Below are 18,990 nucleotides of genomic sequence, written 5' to 3'. Positions count from 1 at the left end.
AACGGGGAGTCACTGCCTCGCCTTGCCTTAGCTGGGAGGTTTAGTTGCGGGACTCTATGATACTGTGTTTCTGTCTAGAAACCTTCCATTGTGCCGAGTATTGAGTATTGCGCATGACACCTTTTCTATGGTTTTCTAGCCATGCGGGACTATCATTATGTAGTCTATGCGACCTTCAGAGACGACTCTACTGCATTGTGGCCACGGAGGCTCTGAAAGGCAGCGAGCGACGCGAGCTAGCTGAACTTGAATGAACATAGAGATATGGGGAATATTCACAACACATTCATTATTACGGATTTCAGTTTCTCATCTTGGTACAATCAACAAATTTACTCGGCCACAGCACGCTTCAAGACGGAGCCACACTCTCTCAACTCTCACCGCGCCTCTCACGCTTCCGCCTTCTGCCCTTTCTCCCCCATATGCAACTCTTCCCCGCCCGTGACCCGCGGGGACGGCGGTGCATAGATCTCTTCTTCTCTCTCGCCCTCGAAGAAGCCATCTCGTCCCTCTTTTGCCAGCCACTCGTACTCCATCGGCATGCTCTCGAACCCCGGCGGGTAGACCTTGGTCTTGAATGTATGAATGAGGACTGTGTATATGATGGCCGACGAGCAGAAGGTCAATACCCAGCCCATCATGTACATGTATTTGGCGGGCTGAGAAACGATCTGCGGCTGGTACTCTCCGACGAGACCGGGCAAGCCCATGACTGTGCCGCCAATCCAGGCAAACACGCCAGCCCAGTTGATGCCGGACTTGAACCAGTACAGGCCGTCCTTGGAGCCGTTGTACAACGAAGGCACGTGGATGTTGCCTTTGCGAGCAAAGGCGTAATCGAATATGATGATCTGTAAGACAAGTCAGTGCAAGCCCCGCGGCATCGACGGGATGAGCTTCCTTACCGCGCAGAGAGGGGCCATGAAGATGTTGTAACTGCCCAGGAACGACAAGAAGGCGGCGGCGTTGGCGATCAGCTTCCACGGCAGCACCGCGATGCCGAGGATAGCGCACACGATTTGCCCTCGGCGGATAGTCAGGTACTTGGGGAACAGGCCAGTCATGTCGGCGCCGAAGGGGATCGAGTTGGCGCCAAAGTTGACCGCCAGCACGCTGAGGATGAAGCAGAGGGCCACGAAGAAGACGCCGGCGCGGGCGGCAGGGGTCCAGTAGTGATCGAGGATGGCGTTTAGCATGTCCCACAGGTTCCAGTAAGCAACACCCCAGGCCCCCTGCAGAGAGGTCGTCGAGGCCAGCCCGAGGAAGAAGACGAGGATCTGGGCGAAGGAGACGGACGCCCCCTGGAGCCAGCCGGCATCCCGGGGCTTCTTGCAGTACCGCGCGAGGTCGGGCTGGTTAACAAGCATGGGCGACAGGGACCCCATGATGACGTTGATGCCGCCCATTATCGCCCATCCGGTCGGCGTCGTCGAGGCGGCCTCCGCCCCGGCCTCAGAGGCCGCGCTGAGGTTCGAGACGCCGGTGCCGTACGCCATGCACCACCCAAACAGGCCGAAGCAGGCGAACGGCATGACGAAACCCTTGACGGTGAAAAGGTAGTGGATATGGGTGGGGTGCACCCAGGTCTGGTGAAGGCGTGAGCTTTCGGGCTGCTTCGGGGAACGGGCATGTGCTTACAAACGGGAACTCGATCAGCCAAAGGAGGAAGAAAGCCAACAGCTGCTTCGATGTCACGTCGGCGCCGGCGGGAAGCGCGTTGGCCCAGTGGTTCCAGCTGTTTCCAAAGACGCAGCGGAAGCACACGGACAGTAAGTTTGCGCCGTAGAAGGTCTGGATCCCATACCAGATGATGCAAACGACCGCCCGGATGAAGACGAAGAAGTATGAGCCGTACATCCCCATCACCGACCGCGCCAGAACCGGACTAGGAACGAAGGTGTTAGCAACGGTATCGACCGTGTTCAGTTTGTCAAACAAGGGTTCGACCTACTATCCGACGTGGTACATGGCACCAGGCCTCGCCATCAAAGTCACGACGACGGCAGAGATGAGCGTGCCGAGCACGCACGACACGAGAGCTTGTTGCCAGGTCTACTACCGCTGTCAGCAGTCAAGACTTTTGGGGGGTGGCATGACGACGACGCCGAAGAATCGTACGTACCAAACCAACTGCAATCAACGAGGATGCGACGTTCCACCCAGTCGTCCCAAACATGTTGGAAAACCAGTACATGGGCAGATTGTACCACGTCCAGGTTCTCTGCTCCGGCGGCGTCGGCTCGAGATCTTTGTTCGACCATCTCGCGTCGCCGATCTGGGCTCGTCCGTTGTGCGCTTCGGGGGCCTTGACCCATTCTGCGAAGGCTTCTCTGGACTGGAACGGAGCCGCCATCTCGGCCTTGGAAGGCATGCGGATGCGCGCCATTGTTTCTGGCGAGCCGGGGGGTTTTTTTTTTTTTCGTCTTTCTTAGTGACTCTGGAAACAAACAAGCGTATTTCTCTCTCTCAGACACACAAGTGGACAATGGAAACCGGCGGCATCACTTCTCTTTCAATCTTCAAAGCTGGTCGTCACCAATATCATCATATGGGCAGATCCAGAGCGTGGGTGTCAGCTCCATGACGACCTCCCCTTGCTGTTTCCTCTCCTCAAACAATCTCATCGGCGTATTTCCAACCGATACTCCCGCAACGCCACGCGAACCGTTGGCCCGCAGCGGCACGATAAGGCCCACGGCGTATGCGGAGCAGTACTTGGCGCTTAGATGATGGATCGGGCCTCCAGTGCTCCACTGAGATAACATTGCCTCCCTCTCGGCCTTTGGTCTTATCTGCATGATGAACGCCCGAGTGTCCCAAGTAGGTAATCACTACGTCGTCGGTAAGAAACTACCGACATTGGCGTCTGACCCAAGATTGAAGTGGCTGGGTGTCTACGGATCGTCTAATAATCAGAAGCGAACGGGCGTACTTTGTTTTTTCTGTTGTCCTGGAGCACCGGCTTCGATCAGAGACATGCCGGATATGTGACAATGCGTAGACCTGTGCCGCACATTACCAAAGATCTGGGTCAAACATCTGAGCTCGGGACTTCTTCCAGGCCAAGGTACCACGCGCTATCTGTGGAGATGGGGGCCGTCCGTATTACCCCATGTCCATAGCTGCATGCCCTTTGGAGTCAGATGTGGATGATCCCTACCTGTCTCTCTGTCTCTCTCTCTCTCTCTCTGTCTCTCTCTCTCTCTCTCTCTCTCTCTCTCTCTCCCTCTCTCCCTCTCTCCCTCTCTCTCTCGCCCCCCCCATGGACTTGATCGGCTCGAATTCTTCCTGCTCTGCTTCCTCTCTATCAAGACCAAGTTTCTAGACTCACCGTACACGGCCCCGATGTCTATACAATTCCAGACCGAAAGCATGTTTGATGAGGTGTCCCTAAGCAGACCAGCCGCCCCCACGTCGGCTTCTCATCGGGAGAGCCCCGTAAGCCCCGGGACTGGTCCTACGATCGCCGGAAGCCATATGCCACCGAGCCGCAAGCAGCGGGTCGCGCTGGCGTGTAAGCGGTGCAAGCGAAGGAAGCAGCGAGTACGCAGATCCCCTGATAACGGGCGTGGGCTGTGTGCGCATGTCAAACTAATGTCGGTAGTGTGACGGCGCCCATCCAAGCTGCAACTCTTGCAGGAAGGCCAACTCTGAATGCGTCTACGAGCGGGCCCTAAGACCCCATTATCCCGGTGGGAAGTCACTGTAAGCCGGCCGAAACATGCGTGCCACTTGGTGACGTTTGTCATGCTCATGCCGAGTCAAGATACATCAGCGCCCTTGAAGAGAGAATTGCGTTCCTGGAAGCGCGTATGCCAGATTATGCCGAGGACCACTTCGCCTCAACCTCGGCCGCGACGCCGGCGCCTCCGCCGGCGCCAGCCCCGGCCCAGGAAGCAAAGTCTCCTCGGCGGGAATCGCGGGACTCGTGCTCCGAAGACGAGCCCACATCTTTGGTTGACGGTGTCGCGTACTTATCCCTCTGCGCGTCCGGCACTACGGACACCGCCCCGGAGCCGTTCTACCTCGGATCGAGCTCCGGCGCGACCATTGCACGGATGATTCAGTCCGCCATCTTTCACGGAGCCGCTGGCAGGGCGGCCCTGTCTGAGGCGATGGCTGCGGCGCCGGCTGGTGTGCTGAGCCCGCCGCGGTCGAGAAACTCGGTGTCGGCGTCATCGCATCCCGACGAGCCCATGTCGGAGTTTCCGTATCCTTCCGAGTCCAAGATGCTGTTCGACGTGTTTTTTGACCGCCTCCACACACGGTGGCCCATCTTGGACCGGCAGCTGTACACGACGCTATTCGAACAGCAGTACGACCAGGGCGCGCTGTCGATACAGCACAGAAGCATCATGCACCTGGTATACGCCATCTCGGCGAGGTTCCTCCAGCTCATGAAGAAGCCGTGTGACGTGGACCCGCAGGTGAGTCGGGCATGAGACGAAACGTTTTGGAAAGGGCAGGCTGACGATATGCAGCAACACCTCATGGCCGCCATCGAACCAATGGACTACATACTTGAGCAGCACAACCTCGCCACCGTCCAGTTCCTGCTCCTCCTGGCCGTTCACGGCACGCGGAGTCCGTACGGCGCCGGTGCGTGGTCTCAGATACGATACGCCGTGACGCTCTGCATCGAGCTGGGCCTCCACAGGAAGCAAACGACCGCATCGTCTCACAGCGCACGGGATCTCGAGATTAGGAGACGAGCCTTCTGGTCATGTTATTGTCTGGACCGCATGACCAGCGTGGTTCTCGGACGGACCTTTGCAATCGCCGACAGGGACATCAATGTCGAGGTGGGTTTCCCCGATATGCTGCGAAGTGGAGGGTAGTAGTCATGAGGGTTTAACATGGCCGGACAGCTTCCAAGCGACAGCACCGAGTTCTGGGACCTTACTGCTCTGGGAAGCCCCCCGGCTGGGCAGAAGCCCGTCTGGTCGAACGTGGAACCCTTCATCCATATCATCAAGCTGCGTAGGATTCAGTCGAGAATTCACCGGCGCGTGTACCGCGTCGACCGGGACGTATTCACAAGCTCGCCGGAGGAGAGGTCCAAGCTCGACACGAAGATGGCCGCCATCCGGGCCGAGCTCGACGAGTGGGCGCGATCCATCCCACACCCGCCCAAGGACGCCGCGGGCATTACGTGGATGTACGACCCGGAGAGCGCTTACCACGACTCGAGGGACTTTTTCAACCTGTACGTGGTGGGGGCCAACGTTTGCGTGGGTAGTTGTTGGAACGAACATGCGCTGACACTGGGAGGTACAGTCAGTACCACAAATCGATCCTGTCGCTGTTCACCGTCCTTCTCCCGACGGTCAGCACGTCGGACGCGAGGTTCGTCACGACGGCGCGCTCCGCCGCGTGCGTGTGCACGGCGTACAAGCGGCTGAACCAGCAGAAGACACTGAGCTACACCATGACGGCGCTCCACTCGTGCTTCATAGCGGGCCTGACGCTGGTGTACTGCCTATGGAGGGACCGGGCCCTCTTCTCGTACGACGCGCTGGAGGCGACCCACGCCTGCTCCCAGTCCCTCACCATCTTCGGCGAGAAGTGGCCCGGCGCCGTCAAGTACCGCGACATCTTCGACGCCCTCTCTGGGAGCCTGTTCAAGACCATCGTCGACCCACGGGCCGAATCCGCCGCGCCGGGCCCGAAGCCGCTCAAGGTCGACTTTGCCGCAGAGCCCGTCGGCTCTCCCACAGCCCCCTCTGCTGCGGCGGCGACCGCGTCGTCGGATGGCGGCGGCGGGAGGCGCGGGAGCGGGGCCGAGGAGAGGTGTGCCGTGGGGGACGCCATCTCGGACGCGGTCAAAGAGGCGTTCATGGAGGTGGACGAGGAGGCGCCGGGCGGGTGGCAGGGGTGGAGGATGTTCAACGAGATGGTGCAGAGCGACCTCGCGCCGTCGGGGCCGCCGCCGCCGCCGCCGCCGCCACAGGCCGGGAGCTGGGACGTGCTCGCGCAGGACGCCGTGTCCATTCACGACTTGGGCCAGGGAGGTGTCTCCGACGTGATGGATTCGGAATGGGACTTTGGCGGGCTGGAGGGGCTACGGTGAGCTGGCGAGGATGTGCTTGCAAGTTTGTACAGAGTATGTTACTTGTACTTGTCAAGTTTAGAGGCTCTGGCTGTGATACATATTGATCACTGGCCGTTGAGCTCTCAACACCCGATTAGTAATCGAGCGGGGGTCGGTTAGCTCAGTTGGTTAGAGCGTGGTACTAATATTTCAACCGAAATGTTGTGTAATGCCAAGGCCGGGAGTTCAAGCCTCCCACTGATCACACCTTTTTCTCTTTTGCGCTTTTCCGTGTTGGTTGAAAGGGAAGTAAGTAAGTAAGTCTTCTCTTTTTTCTTTCCCTTTCTTTTTTTTTTCTTGTCTTGAGTGATGCATGCATATACATACAAAGTAGATGGACGTGGCATTCCGCTGCAGAGGCGTAGGGATACACCATGAGACAGAAACCCAGTTCAATGTGGTCCTTGTTTACTTACATGCCTAATACTCGATCGACATGATGGAAGATTTTCCCTCTTTTCTCCAACATCTCACACGTGGTAGGCGAGCAAGACAGAGTTACGCGCACAAGCGTCTATCATCATGAACATGTACAAAAATACACACTGCCACGCTATCATGAAAATGACGACAACTACAACTACACACAACCCGCCCCTCACGCCAGCTGGCCCTTCTTGTACGGGTACTTGGCCTTGAAGGCCTCGGCGATCTCGGTCCTCGTGGCGACCCAGACGCCCTCCTTCTTGGCAATGTAGTCGACAAAGTCGCGCAGGGCGGCGAGGCGGCCGGGGCGGCCGATGATGCGGCAGTGCAGGCCGATGGTCATCATCTTGGGCATGCCCTCCTCGCCCTCGTCGTAGAGCACGTCGAAGGCGTTCTTGAGGTGGGTGTAGAAGCCCATGGGGTCGCGGAAGCCGGAGCCGGCCGTGTGGAACTTGAAGTCGTTGCAGTCGTAGCTGTAGGGCACCATCAGGCAGCCCTTGGGGTCCGGGCGGTCGCGCTCGAGCGGCAGGTCGATCCAGTAGGGCACGTCGTCGGCGTACGTGTCGCTCGCCCAGACGAGGTCCTCGCCGAGCTCCTCGTACACCTGCGGCACGAGCGTGCGCGAGTGCGGCGAGTTGCGCCCGTAGTACCACCCGCGCGGCGCGTACCCCGTCAGCGACTTGAGCGACGCCACGCACCGCCGGATGTACTCCTTCTCCTGCTCGACCGGCACGTCGTGGTAGTCGATCCAGCGGTACGCGTGCGACGCCACGTCGTGCCCTTCCTCGACGCACCGCGCCGCCACCTCGGGCTGCTGCTCGACCGCCTGCGCCACCGCGTAGAGCGTGAACTTCATCCGCCGCGAGTTGAAGAGCCGGAAGAGCCGCCAGAAGCCCGCCCGCGACCCGTACTCGTACTCGGACTCGACGTTGTAGTTGCGCTCGTTGTACTTGGCCGGGCCCAGCGGGTTCTCGCGCAGGTTGGTCTCCGACTCGCCGTCGCCCGCGAGGACCGAACGCTCGCCGCCCTGTTTTGTTGTTGTTGTTGTTGTAAGTCCAGTTCAAAATCTGTCTTGCCGGAGAGCCTAAAGTCCAGGTGGGAGGGGGTGAGCGTTACCTCTTCATAGTTGATGACGAAGGAGACGGCAATCTTGGCGTCGTTGGGCCACGGGCACGCGATACCCTTCTCGCCGTACCCCTTAAAGTCACGGGGGTAGCCGTAGTCCGGGTGTGCGTGGTAGACTTCAGGCATGGCGGCGGTTCTTCTTCTTCTTCTCCTCTGGACGGTGTGTGTCTCTTGGGTATCGACTAACAAAGGTTCAATCAATTGGGAGGGAGATTTGAATAACGGTCGTGATGGGGGGGGCGGGAGGTCTCGTCAAGGTTGCAGGACACTTGGGACGAACAATGGGCACTGATCTCTTTTATTTTCTCCTTTCAGATATCGTGCCCCGTCACTGCAAATAGGCGTTCGAGCCCTCCTCCCCGCCCTTATTGCCCAGACATCGGCCTATCTCATCCGAGAGAGAGAGGGAGGGGGGGGGGGGGGGGCGCAATCGTCTGTCGGGCGAACCCAAACCGCGCCGCATCGCATCGCATCGCGGGGCCGCGCAGAAGCACACACTATCACGGACAATCTGCGACGGATATGCGTGTGTTTGGGTCCTGTGAGACCCCAGCGGAATTGGCGTCCGTCGTTATCAAACGCCAATGCAGCCTGCAGCGCGTTATCGGACGGGCAACGCGCATATCTGTGGCTTCGTCCAGATCTTCCGGCACCTACCCTCATGCGTCTAGGTACAGGACCCGACTCCGCCGCCCATCGGATCAAAGAAACCGTTGGAGAGCGTTCGGAGACTTGCCTCTGATCCCCAGGGGTGTTGATAAGGACGCGCGGGGTCGAACTGGTATCGTTGGAGGTGGGGTTTTGTCAGCGGCCCGCGGATAACGTCGCCAGATGGGTCGGAGGTGGTGATAACGATGGGGTAATGCGGGTTGTTGATGTACCATAGTGAACCAGACTTGCGTTTCGCGAGTAAAATGGGATCCGATTGCTTGATCGGGACATGGCCGACGACGATCGAGTTGCAGGATGAGAGTAAGAGAGAACACAAAGACTCGTGCGCGTTCCGTCATCCCCAATAGACTCTCTTGTTCATTCCTCTACAACCCCCGCCCCCCAGAATACAAGTCCGCCATGCAAGAGCTCGGTGATTTGTGTTTTGTAATGCTTGCAAGTGTCCTCTAGTTTTTTTCTGAATATGTAACTCCGTCCAAATGCTACCGATGCTGTAACCCGCCGATGCCCCCCTCCCCCCGTCTTGATGCCCAAGTCTTGCTCAATGTGAGAGACCAATGTCTCTTAGCTGCTACCATCTCTCTTCTCGTTTCCGTTTCCAAGAGTCTCCGCCGGCGGTTCGCTCGCGACTTCCGACGCCTCCTCGGCCTGCGCCGGCTTCTTCGCCTTCAGGCCCGTGTTGCCCACGCCGAGCGTCAGCGCCAGGCTGAGACCGGTGCAGACGACGTAGTAGATGAAGATGTAGTGCAGGCCCCTCATGTACGCCCGCAGTATCACCGCCTGCTCCTCGTCCGAGAAGCCCTTTTGCCCCAACGTGTACGTCGACGACGTCAGCTCGGCGATGACGCCGTCCGAGATGAAGCCCCTGCCTTGCAGGTCCCGCCGCAGCGTGTTGGAGAGGATGACGCCCGAGACGACGAGCCCGAAGGCGCCGCCGATGGTGCGGATGAAGTTCCGCAGACCCGTCGTCACGGCGCGGTCCTCGCTCCGCGAATTGGCGTACATGCCCACCAGCGTCGGCTGCAGCGTGAGGCCGATGCCCGCGCCGACGATGATCAGAATCCCGATGAGCTCGCCCAGCCCCGTGTCGCGGTCAAAGAGTATCGTGAGCCCGTTGCCTAGCGTCCATAGAAAGAACCCGACGAGGATGCAGGGCATGTACCGCCCCAGCCAGAGCATGTACTGACCCGAGAGAATGGACATGACCGACGTCGCGATGACGACGGGCAGAATCATCGCGCCGGCGGCGAGAGGCGAGAATTTGAGGACCGACTGGAAGTAGATGGGCAGGTAAAACAGATTGCCAAAGTACGCCTGGCCCATCAAGAACGTCTGGCCGTAGAGATAGCTGCAGTGCGGTGCCTGGAACAGGCGGAGGGGCATGATAGGGAGCCTCGCCAGCTTCCATTCGTACAAGACAAAAAGCACGCCCAGGACGGCGCCGACAGTCACGGCTGCGATGACGAACGGCGAAGACCACGGGTAGGACACGCCGCCGCCGGAGAGCGGAACCAGCACCAGGAGGGTCGAGGCCATGTTCAGCGCGATGCCGCCGTAGTCAATCTTCTTGACCTTGTCCGCGTAGTTGCCCGACTGGTGCTTGAGGGGCAAGCAGAAGAGGATGGTGACGGCCGCCGGTGCACATATGATGGGTACCATCCAGAAAACCCACCTCCACGTTGCCTCCTCCACGACTGCGCCGCCAACAAAGGGGCCAACTCCATTCGCCAGGGCGATAACAGCGCCAAGCACGCCTTTTAGAGTGTGTAAGCTTATATAGCCTTCACAAGAAGACGTAGAACAAGAAGACGTAGAAGAGATAGTCATGGCTTACCCTGATATTTGCCTCGGTTCTCCAACGTCGTGATGTCACTGACGATGATCATGACAATGCTGTTGATCCCGCCGCCCCCAATGCCCGCGACGGCCCGGAACGCAAACAGCTGCTCCTTGGTCTTGGCGAACCCGCAGAGGATGTCGCCGACAGCCATCAACACGAGGCATATCATGAGCAGGTTCTTCCGGCCAAAGATGTCGGACAGCCGCCCGTTGATGAGCTGGAAGGCAGTCGACGCGATGAGGAACGACGTGCCGATCCACGACGTCGCCGTGCCGGTGTCGAGGTCCCCCGCTATCGCCGGCACCGCCGTCGAGACGCTGGTCTGGTCGATGAAGGACACGAAGAGGCAGACGGACAGCGCGGAGAAGGCCAGCAGCATGCGCTTCCGCGACATGGTGTTTCTCTGTCCGCCAACACTCTCCGCATCGCTGTCGTCTTTCGGTTGCTGTCTCTCGGCCGGCGATGGCGGCGTGTTGGCCTCATTATCGTTGGAAGCCGGTTCCGATCCGAGCACCTGTTGCGCCGCCTTCTCGCTCGTGTTGTCGTCCTTGATTGGCGCATCTTCCTTCATCTTGACAGTAGCATGCTCCTCGAGTCGCTTGTGTGGGAGAGAGGATCACCATCCGCGGCGACGCAGCCCAAGAAAAGTCAACAAGTTGAGGTCCCCGGTCTAGATCGAATCTGCAGGCTTCGGTTCCGAAGTGCCGGCTGTCATATCCCCCCCCCCCCCCCCGGGGTACATTGGAGTGCGCGCATCGGGCGCACCGTTACAGGTTTCCATCACGTCACAGACATCCATCTTCCGGGAATAAGTGAGTGGCCCTTCGACTTGGGCGATCCCCACTGGATGGGTCGGCATGGGTGGCGGGAACAAGATTGGTGCCCGCCGTCTATCCAACGCTTTTCTTCTTCGGCAAGTTTTGTGCCGATGCGCATCCGCGTCCGAGAGGCGGTGTGGTTTCTGGAGCTGTGGCGTCGGGTATAAGTGGAATTGCCATAGATATAATGGTCGCCTCGGGGGGTGTTCATCTTGACAATGGCATTTGTATGGATATATGGCGGAATTATAGGAAACACTTCAGATTTCCGTCTCAAATGTCCCCGCCGACGTTGGGGCAAAGCATCTGCATGAGTGTGCCAAGAAGAGAGATAAACCAGGATTATCCGTACACGCTAGTAATGGCGCAGACGATGGCGAAATCACCGACGCCGCTTAGCCGCTTTTTAGACTCGTGCTGCATCCATCTACCTTACTTTATCTTGACCCGCCGTGTGCCCTCTTGATGAATCAAGTTCTTGATGAACCAAACCCCGCGAAACTCTGACCAGTCGCTACCATGTCGAAGCTCTTCTCGCCCTTGGCCGTCGGGTCGGTTCACCTCTCCAACAGGTTGGCGTTGGCCCCGTTGACTCGGTACCGCGCCGATGACGAGTGGACGCCGACTCCGATGATGAAGGGTGAGCGCGAAGCACTGGTAATTCACCCGCTGGCAGTTTTGTAAGCTGATGGCAGCCGATAGAGTACTACGCGCAGAGAGCCTGCGTGCCTGGCACCCTGCTCGTATCGGAAGCAACAATCATCTCGTATCGCGCCGTAAGCCGCTTCAACGTACCCGGAATCTGGACCGACGCCCACATCGCCGGCTGGAAACAAGTGACGGATGCCGTCCACGAAAAGGGCTCCTTCATCTACTGCCAACTGTGGCATCTCGGCCGCGGTGGCAAGATGGACGTGCTCCAGTCGCTCGGCCTGAAGCTCGAGTCATCGAGCGCGGTGCCTATCGCCGACGACACACCCACGCCGGTGGAGCTGAGCGAGGCCGATATCCTGGATATCATCGAGGACTACGCGACGGCCGCGCGTAACGCCATCGAGGCCGGCTTTGACGGCGTCGAGATTCACGGCGCCAACGGGTACCTCCCGGACCAGTTCCTCCAGGACAACTGCAACAAGCGGACCGACGCCTGGGGCGGCAGTATCGAGAAGCGGGCGCGGTTCCACCTCGAGGTGACCAAGGCCGTCATCAACGCCGTCGGGGCTCACAGGACGGCTGTGCGCCTGAGTCCGTACAGCGACTTCCAAGGGATGCTAATGGACGATCCGGACCCCACCTTCAGATATCTGGTCGAGCAGTTGAAGCCTCTGGGCCTGGCCTATCTTCACCTGATCGAGGCCCGGATCAGTGGCAACGAAGACACGGACTGCGGCGGACAACGGACGGTGAAGTGGCTGGTCGAGCTGTGGAACAACGCGAGCCCGGTATCGATCGCTGGCGGCTTGACTGCCGAGTCGGCACGGAAAGCCGTTGAAGAGACGTATAAACAGTATGATGTGATCCTCGCCTTCGGCCGCTGTTTCATTCCGAACCCGGATCTTGTCTTCCGCATCAGGGAAGGCATCGAGCTGGAAAAGTACGATCGAACGTATTTTTACACACCAAAACTCCCTACTGGATATATCGACTACCCGTTCTCTCCCCAGTTCAAGTCGGCGTCGAGCATCTCATAGCATATGTCTGCCAGAGGCAGAGAGAAGGACGGTTGGGGAGTTGTACAAACAGGACATCATGACCCGGGCAACGAAATGTCAAAATAGCAAATATACATCATTAGATTATGGTATCCGAACGTGATCAGGGTCGTCATCTCATCGCCGTTAGTCGTACAAAATGTCACCATCGTCTTGAGACGCTGCTGCTAGACATGGGGCTTTCCAGTCGATTCTCTGTAGTCGGAGAGCCGCTCGCGCGGACAAACAAAAGTAACAAAAAGGGGATGCAATGAACTCGGCCATTCTTGCTCACTCTTCACTGACGGTGCCCAGACGCAGCTGGGAGCCCAGCTTGCGTGACGGTCGCAGGAGGAGGCTCCTGCTGGAGCGGTGCTTCAGCCCGTCGTCGTTCCCGAGCCCCGTATTCTCGGTTCTTGTCGATCGTAATTCGAAGGAGCTGGCAACTCTCCTGATTTTATCTTTGAGCATCCGCAGCGAGCCTCGCTTGATAAGGGTGGTCCCGGGCCGCACGGGGGGTTCCGACGAAGTCGCCGTAGCATGGGCTGGTTTGCTACGAGTATGACTGGGCTGCCTTAGCGTGGGGCCAGTTTCTGGGTCGACCTTCCTGGAAGAAATGACACCGACCGACGCGACTCGACGGACCGACTTTCGGGGATAGAATATGCTTAGGCTCGACCGGGGGCGTGGAGGCCGTGGTTTCGGTGACGAACGTGCCGCCTTCAATCCCGTGGCTGGGCCTGGAGTTGAGACCGACTGCCGTTGTGCGGCCCGCATGAGAAGGTCCGGCTGGCTTGACGCATGCTGACCCGAATATCTCTGAGACGGCGCATGGGGTTTTAGGGGCGTATTTCTGGATATGGGGCCCACAAGCGTGGCTCTGCGGCTTACGGGCGTTGACGCCGCGCGCTGCTGGGGGCCTGGTATTGTCGCGCTGGCGGACTGTGTGCGAGTGTGCGTCCGTTGCCGTTCAGGACCCGTCGGGCGCCTGAACTCGGGCTGTGATGGAGGCAATGGTTCTTCGCCAATCTCGACTGCGGCGGGAATGTCTCCCACCTCGTGCCGCCGCCCTGGCCGACGCTTGGCCCGTAGTTTCTTGAGATAGTCGTCGGAGCTGACACTGCGGAAGGACATCTCGGCTGCGGCTCGCTCGGCGCGACGCCTCGCTTGTCGGTGGAGGTGCGCGACCTCTTCGGGTGATAGGGCCATTTTGAATGTGTGACCAGGCGTACCTGCTGATTTCGAACTGCTATCGGGTAAATATAGTCTGCGCCTCTACTCTTTCGATGTTCGTGGCGAGCCTCCAAAGAACCTTCGCGAATGGTCACAGGTCTCCTGAACTACGAAAAAGTTCTATATCATGACCGTTTACTCGAGGCCGGGCGGTTCTTTCGCTTTCGGCACATCGATGGAATTTTCGAATGCGGCGGGATGTCTCAGTTCGAGGCACGCAGACTCAACAGGTGGCCGGCAGTTGCGTGGATGGCCAGGAATGTGGACCGCCGTAACCGTCAAGGTCGACCGTTTCCGTTCCTGTACCTGTAAAGGAGAACAAAGCCTCGCCTATCGTGGCCGTCGGGGTATTCAAAGTCTCGTAGACAGGCCGCGTGGCTGGGGTGGCCCCGGGCTGCGCCGATGGAAAAAGTCTTGGGTAGCCTGCAGCTCAGTTGAGGGAGAGATCAGGTTGCCATGTCGAACAGGAGGACTCGTGCGGAGGCGGGATTATTACCCGAGGGAGCGGGAGGTCTGTCTGTTTGCAGCCGTGTGTCCGAGGCAATGCGGAAGTGAACCACCTTTGTCGAGGATGGATGTTCCTGGTTCGTGAGGCGGATGAGGGGAGACGGAGCTTGGGGCAAGCAAGATTGGCGATGGCGGGGAGGTTGGTCAGACTGATACTTACATAATATGCACACTCTGCATATATACACATTATGCATCATACATAAGCCCGGGTAAGCACATATGCTCCATACTCCCGATAGAGCGATCTGAATATTTTATTTTGTTTGCCCTCTTCATCTCATCCCGTCGGTATGCCTATCTATCTATCCCGTAGCCAAGTCGGAGGTCATTATGCATAATTGTACATTTGTGTCATCAAGTCATTCGCGGTGCAAGATTCTTGTGATCCTCCCCGCTTCCTCTGAAAAAGAAAAGCCAAGCCCCCAGAGACATGCGCACCGGCTGTTTACAGCTTGGCCGCGTCCTTGGGGTTCTTGATCTCGACAATCAGCTTGCCCGTGTTGATGCCCTTGTACAGGTCCACGAGGGCCTGCTCGGCGACCTTGAGGCCGCCCTTGACGATGGTCTCCTTGCGCTTGATCTTGCCCTCCTCGAGCCACGCCGCGAGCTCCTTGCGGGCCTGGACGTACTCCTTGACGTAGTCGAAGACGATGAAGCCCTGCATCTTGATGCGCATCGTGATGATGTTGGCGTAGTTCTGTGAGGCGAGAGAGGTCAGTCTTTGGGAGGGGCCAAACTTGGCGGATACGGCGGACGGGGTGGGTGGTTTACCTTGGGGCCCTGGGGCGTGGCCGAGTTGTACTGGCTGATGCCGCCGCACATGACGAAGCGGGAGAACTCCTTGGCGCGGGCGAGGGCCATGTCGAGGATCTCGCCGCCGACGTTGTCAAAGTAGACGTCGATGAAGTTGGGGGTGGCGTCCTTGAACTTCTGCTTGAACTCGGGGTCCTTGTAGTTGAGGGCGACGTCGAAGCCGAGCTCCTCGGTGAGCCAGCGGCACTTGTCGTCGGAGCCGGCGAGGCCGACGACGCGCGCGCCCTTGAGCTTGGCGATCTGGCCGGCCACGCTGCCGGTGGCGCCGGCGGCGCCCGAGACGACGACGGTCTCACCGGACTTGGGCTCGCCGACGCGGAGCATGCCAAAGTAAGCAGTCAGCGCCGTCATGCCGATGCCCGAGAGGTAGTCGACCGGCTGAGAGACGGCTGGGTATGACGAGACGGGCTCGACGCGGCTGTCATGAACGACGCTGTACTCGGACCAGCCGCCGTAGGCGGGGAGGACGTCGCCTTCCTTGGCCTTGAGGGACTTGGATGCGATGACGCGGCCGACGGTAGCACCGCGCATGACTTCGCCGATCTGGACGGGGGGGATGTAGGAGCGGCGGTCTGGGGGAGGGTTCGTCAGCAATTGTTTGACCACCACCAGCAGCAGCAGCAGCAGCAGCAGCAGCAGCAGAGCATAAGAGGGTACGCACCGTTCAACCAACCGCGCATGGCGGGGTCCAGGGAGAGGTACCAGTTCTCGATGAGGATCTCGCCATCCTTGAGGTCGTCGGCCTTGGGGATAGGCTTCAGCTCCGTCTTGAAGGTCTGGCCAGGGACGATCTCGGCCTTGGGACGCTCGGCGAGCACGACGGTGAGGTTCTCCGTCGACATTGTTGTGTTTGAGATATGGAAGAGGGTCCGGGAGACAGAAAATTAATGTGAGGGATATCGGTGAGAGATGTATACAACACTAGAAAATCACAGACACGTCTTTCCAAAGAGCCTTTCCAAAAGTCATACGTATCAGCTTTGGAGGGGAACAGAGGGGTATTAGTAGTCAGTCGGCTTTCTCATCCGGAAGTCAAGAGACAAACATAGTTCATACTTTTTTGGATTCTCCGCCTCGTTCAAGGGACGGGCTGGCTTACTCGTCCGAGGTTCATCGCCGTGCAGCGTACCACAATTTTCTCTCCTGCCCACTCCCTCAAACTCAATCCTTTTCTCTCTCTCTCTCTCTCTCTCTCTCTCTCTCTCTCTCTCTCTCTCATATGTCCTTTGGCACATGTCCATGTCATGGCCATTTTTCTCGTGCCCCGCGCGCCCCTCCCCGGAGCACGACGACCAAAGAAGGACATTGGCCCGCACGAGCTCCGAGACTCCAACAAACGATCGAGGAATGTTCTCCGGCGCACGGGGCACGGGCTAGTAAGGATAAGGCCTGGACGGGGGACCCGTCATCGCCGCGTTGAGACGCGCGCCTCGGGTCGCACAGAGGTGGGCTGTAGGTATTTGTTGATTGCATGGCAGGGCCTCGACTGGCAGCGGCTGGTTTTCCCCGAGACACCGGTCGAGGGGCGCGTCGTCCGGGGGATTTCTCGCTTTTCCCATGTGCCTACGCAGTACGGATAGTGCGGTAGTGCATCCTCGCTAAGGAGACTGTACATTTACATGGGTACATATAAATACAACTGTACTTGTCCATCCCTGGGTAGCGTACATATGTACGCGGACATGGACATACCTATTCGTACTAGGTAAGTCTGTACATCAACAACACCTCGAAGGGGCTGGGGCGGGATGCATGCACAAGCAGTCGTATTCCGTACGTGCTCAGTATCTGTACTCTGTATCCGTAGGCCAATGTGAAACTCCGTTCTCGGTATTGGTAGTCGACATCCTGGTTCACCCCCCCCCTCTCTCCCCAAGACCGTGGACCCCGACTGGCCGAACTGGTTGATGGCTACCAACCTACCTACCTGGATTCGTACCTATCTGTATCCGTACACTACGGAGTACATACATGAACACCTGCCAGGAGCGGGCTGCTGCGTCTCGCCTGGCTCCCGTGGTGGAGCCGAGTAACCGTCCATGACGCCATGCCGAGGTACGAGGCGAGAGACGCCGGCCTTTCTCAGCTAGCAAGCCACTCTCTCGTCAGCTTGCGTGTCTGTTGTTCATCGTCTGTCGATCTGCCAGCCAGTAGGCGAGTAGTTTACGTGTACACTAGCACACTATGTGACTACCTAGCTTGACTAGCTACACTAGTTCACCACCCTCCATCCGTGCCCTCCAGAGCCCCTCCCCCTGCGCCCGGCATTGACAGCCTGACAGGTCTCAGGGGTTCCCTGATCGTTTCCAAGCGAGGGGAAGCGAGGTGCGGGAACGATAGACGGACGGGGGGGCCGGTGGACGGACTCGTACTGACTTAGTGCTGTAGATGCTTTGGGTCATGACCGTTGAGCTTTCGTCCGTCCCATGTAGCATTCCGAAAGGGGGGGACCCGGAGGGGGTGGTTCGGGCTGCACTGCCGTTCCCTGCCCCCGGATTGGAAGTTCGGTATTGTGAGACTCGAAGCTTGACAGAAGAATCGGCGTTGCAATCCGCCGGGTGCGTAACGGCTAGCGTGCGGCGTAGTCTACCTAATCGTCGAGGGTTCATCGGCATTCATACACCTCGACGGAGTATTGTGCCTGGTGTATCCGCACTCTGGATCGACAATCCTACCAACAGAAGCGGACAATACAGACGAGGACAATACAGACAAGAACAACACAGACAAGAACAACACAGACAAGAACAATACAGACAAGAACAGTACATGGAACGAACGCGGGCATGGCGCTCTCAATGTTCCCCCGATTGGACGCCTTCATCCTTTGCTCTCTCCCCTCCCCCTCTTCCATGCCGAGGCACATCTCCTACGTATCTGCACCACCTACTCAGGCCGCTGGACTTTTCGGGCTATTTTCTTTGGTTCTTCTTTGGATTTTCGTTTTTTCCCCTCCCCACTCCCCTGCGATTTCTTTTTCCGGATCCTTCACCGACGGCCGATACTCCCAATCCGGTCCCCATCCGGGCCTGCATCTCGGCCGGCCGCAGCCTGTGTGTCCCATGCATGCATTTCCAGATCGGCCAATCGTGCGCATGTGTCAAAAAGCCGTCGGCACGACATCGTTTTACCTCCCCCGGTCGACTGAGCAGACAGATACTTTGCTGATCGGGGGGTTCGGTTGCGAAATTCCATGGTACGGTCTATGCATCCATCATTGTGCGTGTACCTTTGTGGCATTGGCAACGTACCTTGATACCCCATCACCTAACCCTGCCCTCACTCACCACACACCGACACCACACCGATACCACACCGATATCTCACCGGGAATAACTGTTCACGACTTACGCAAGTCACCGAGGAGCGACGCATCTACTGTCCCGGTTGTCAGAGGTATCCATCATCTCATCATCCTTTTACCCACGGAGACGGATGCACAGACGGGAGCAATCAAGATGCGAAAAGGAATCCGTGGCTGCAAAACAAACATGGTGGCAATTGGTGGCCACCGACTGGCATTATTATCATTATCATTATCATCATCTGCCAGCAAAGCAAAACTTGAGGCTGAGGAGAGACCAGAGTTGTTGATGTAATTACTAGTGGTGTGGTGGCGTGGTGGTGTTGATGTCTCTCCCCATACCTAGTTTCCAAAGTATCCCGCCTTCCCGTATTCCCTAAACCGTGAGGGTGGTTGATAAATCCCTCGAAACCCGCGGATCATGTTGCCCTTCAGCCATCATCGAGTTCCTCCTCGTCAACTCA

The 18,990-nt window shown here is 58.2% G+C and overlaps 7 protein-coding genes and 1 non-coding gene across 8 annotated transcripts; 3 read left to right on the top strand and 5 right to left on the bottom strand.

Moving 5' to 3' along the window:
• Positions 1-392: 392 nt before the first annotated feature.
• Positions 393-2,389, bottom strand: GLRG_01846 (NCS1 nucleoside transporter; the record flags this gene model as incomplete). The annotated part of the gene is made up of 5 exons (XM_008093180.1): positions 393-854; positions 909-1,589; positions 1,642-1,888; positions 1,955-2,055; positions 2,126-2,389. 5 exons carry the CDS (start codon positions 2,387-2,389, stop codon positions 393-395), a joined length of 1,755 nt encoding a protein of 584 aa, XP_008091371.1.
• A 986-nt stretch (positions 2,390-3,375) lies between these two features.
• On the top strand, positions 3,376-6,073 carry GLRG_01845 (fungal specific transcription factor domain-containing protein; the record flags this gene model as incomplete). The annotated part of the gene is made up of 6 exons (XM_008093179.1): positions 3,376-3,546; positions 3,608-3,708; positions 3,770-4,430; positions 4,485-4,805; positions 4,872-5,209; positions 5,281-6,073. 6 exons carry the CDS (start codon positions 3,376-3,378, stop codon positions 6,071-6,073), a joined length of 2,385 nt encoding a protein of 794 aa, XP_008091370.1.
• Positions 6,074-6,204: 131 nt separating this feature from the next.
• Positions 6,205-6,299, top strand: GLRG_13060. The gene has a single exon. It is a non-coding gene; the product is annotated as a tRNA-Ile (tRNA).
• Positions 6,300-6,692: 393 nt separating this feature from the next.
• Positions 6,693-7,771, bottom strand: GLRG_01844 (polysaccharide deacetylase; the record flags this gene model as incomplete). Its single annotated transcript, XM_008093178.1, has 2 exons — positions 6,693-7,547; positions 7,637-7,771. The coding sequence occupies 2 exons, from the start codon at positions 7,769-7,771 to the stop codon at positions 6,693-6,695; spliced, it is 990 nt and encodes a 329-aa protein (XP_008091369.1).
• Positions 7,772-8,881: 1,110 nt separating this feature from the next.
• Positions 8,882-10,728, bottom strand: GLRG_01843 (major facilitator superfamily transporter; the record flags this gene model as incomplete). Its single annotated transcript, XM_008093177.1, has 2 exons — positions 8,882-10,071; positions 10,152-10,728. 2 exons carry the CDS (start codon positions 10,726-10,728, stop codon positions 8,882-8,884), a joined length of 1,767 nt encoding a protein of 588 aa, XP_008091368.1.
• A 766-nt stretch (positions 10,729-11,494) lies between these two features.
• GLRG_01842 (NADH:flavin oxidoreductase/NADH oxidase) lies at positions 11,495-12,666 on the top strand (the record flags this gene model as incomplete). Its single annotated transcript, XM_008093176.1, has 2 exons — positions 11,495-11,615; positions 11,678-12,666. The coding sequence occupies 2 exons, from the start codon at positions 11,495-11,497 to the stop codon at positions 12,664-12,666; spliced, it is 1,110 nt and encodes a 369-aa protein (XP_008091367.1).
• A 291-nt stretch (positions 12,667-12,957) lies between these two features.
• On the bottom strand, positions 12,958-13,875 carry GLRG_01841 (uncharacterized protein; the record flags this gene model as incomplete). The annotated part of the gene is made up of 1 exon (XM_008093175.1): positions 12,958-13,875. The coding sequence occupies one exon, from the start codon at positions 13,873-13,875 to the stop codon at positions 12,958-12,960; it is 918 nt and encodes a 305-aa protein (XP_008091366.1).
• Positions 13,876-14,854: 979 nt separating this feature from the next.
• GLRG_01840 (zinc-binding dehydrogenase) lies at positions 14,855-16,064 on the bottom strand (the record flags this gene model as incomplete). Its single annotated transcript, XM_008093174.1, has 3 exons — positions 14,855-15,106; positions 15,181-15,794; positions 15,884-16,064. The coding sequence occupies 3 exons, from the start codon at positions 16,062-16,064 to the stop codon at positions 14,855-14,857; spliced, it is 1,047 nt and encodes a 348-aa protein (XP_008091365.1).
• Positions 16,065-18,990: the final 2,926 nt, after the last annotated feature.

The sequence above is a fragment of the Colletotrichum graminicola genome (assembly GCF_000149035.1).
Source record: "Colletotrichum graminicola M1.001 genomic scaffold supercont1.7, whole genome shotgun sequence".
NCBI classification, from domain to species: Eukaryota; Fungi; Ascomycota; class Sordariomycetes; order Glomerellales; family Glomerellaceae; genus Colletotrichum; species Colletotrichum graminicola.
This window is presented reverse-complemented; position numbering and strand designations above follow the sequence as displayed.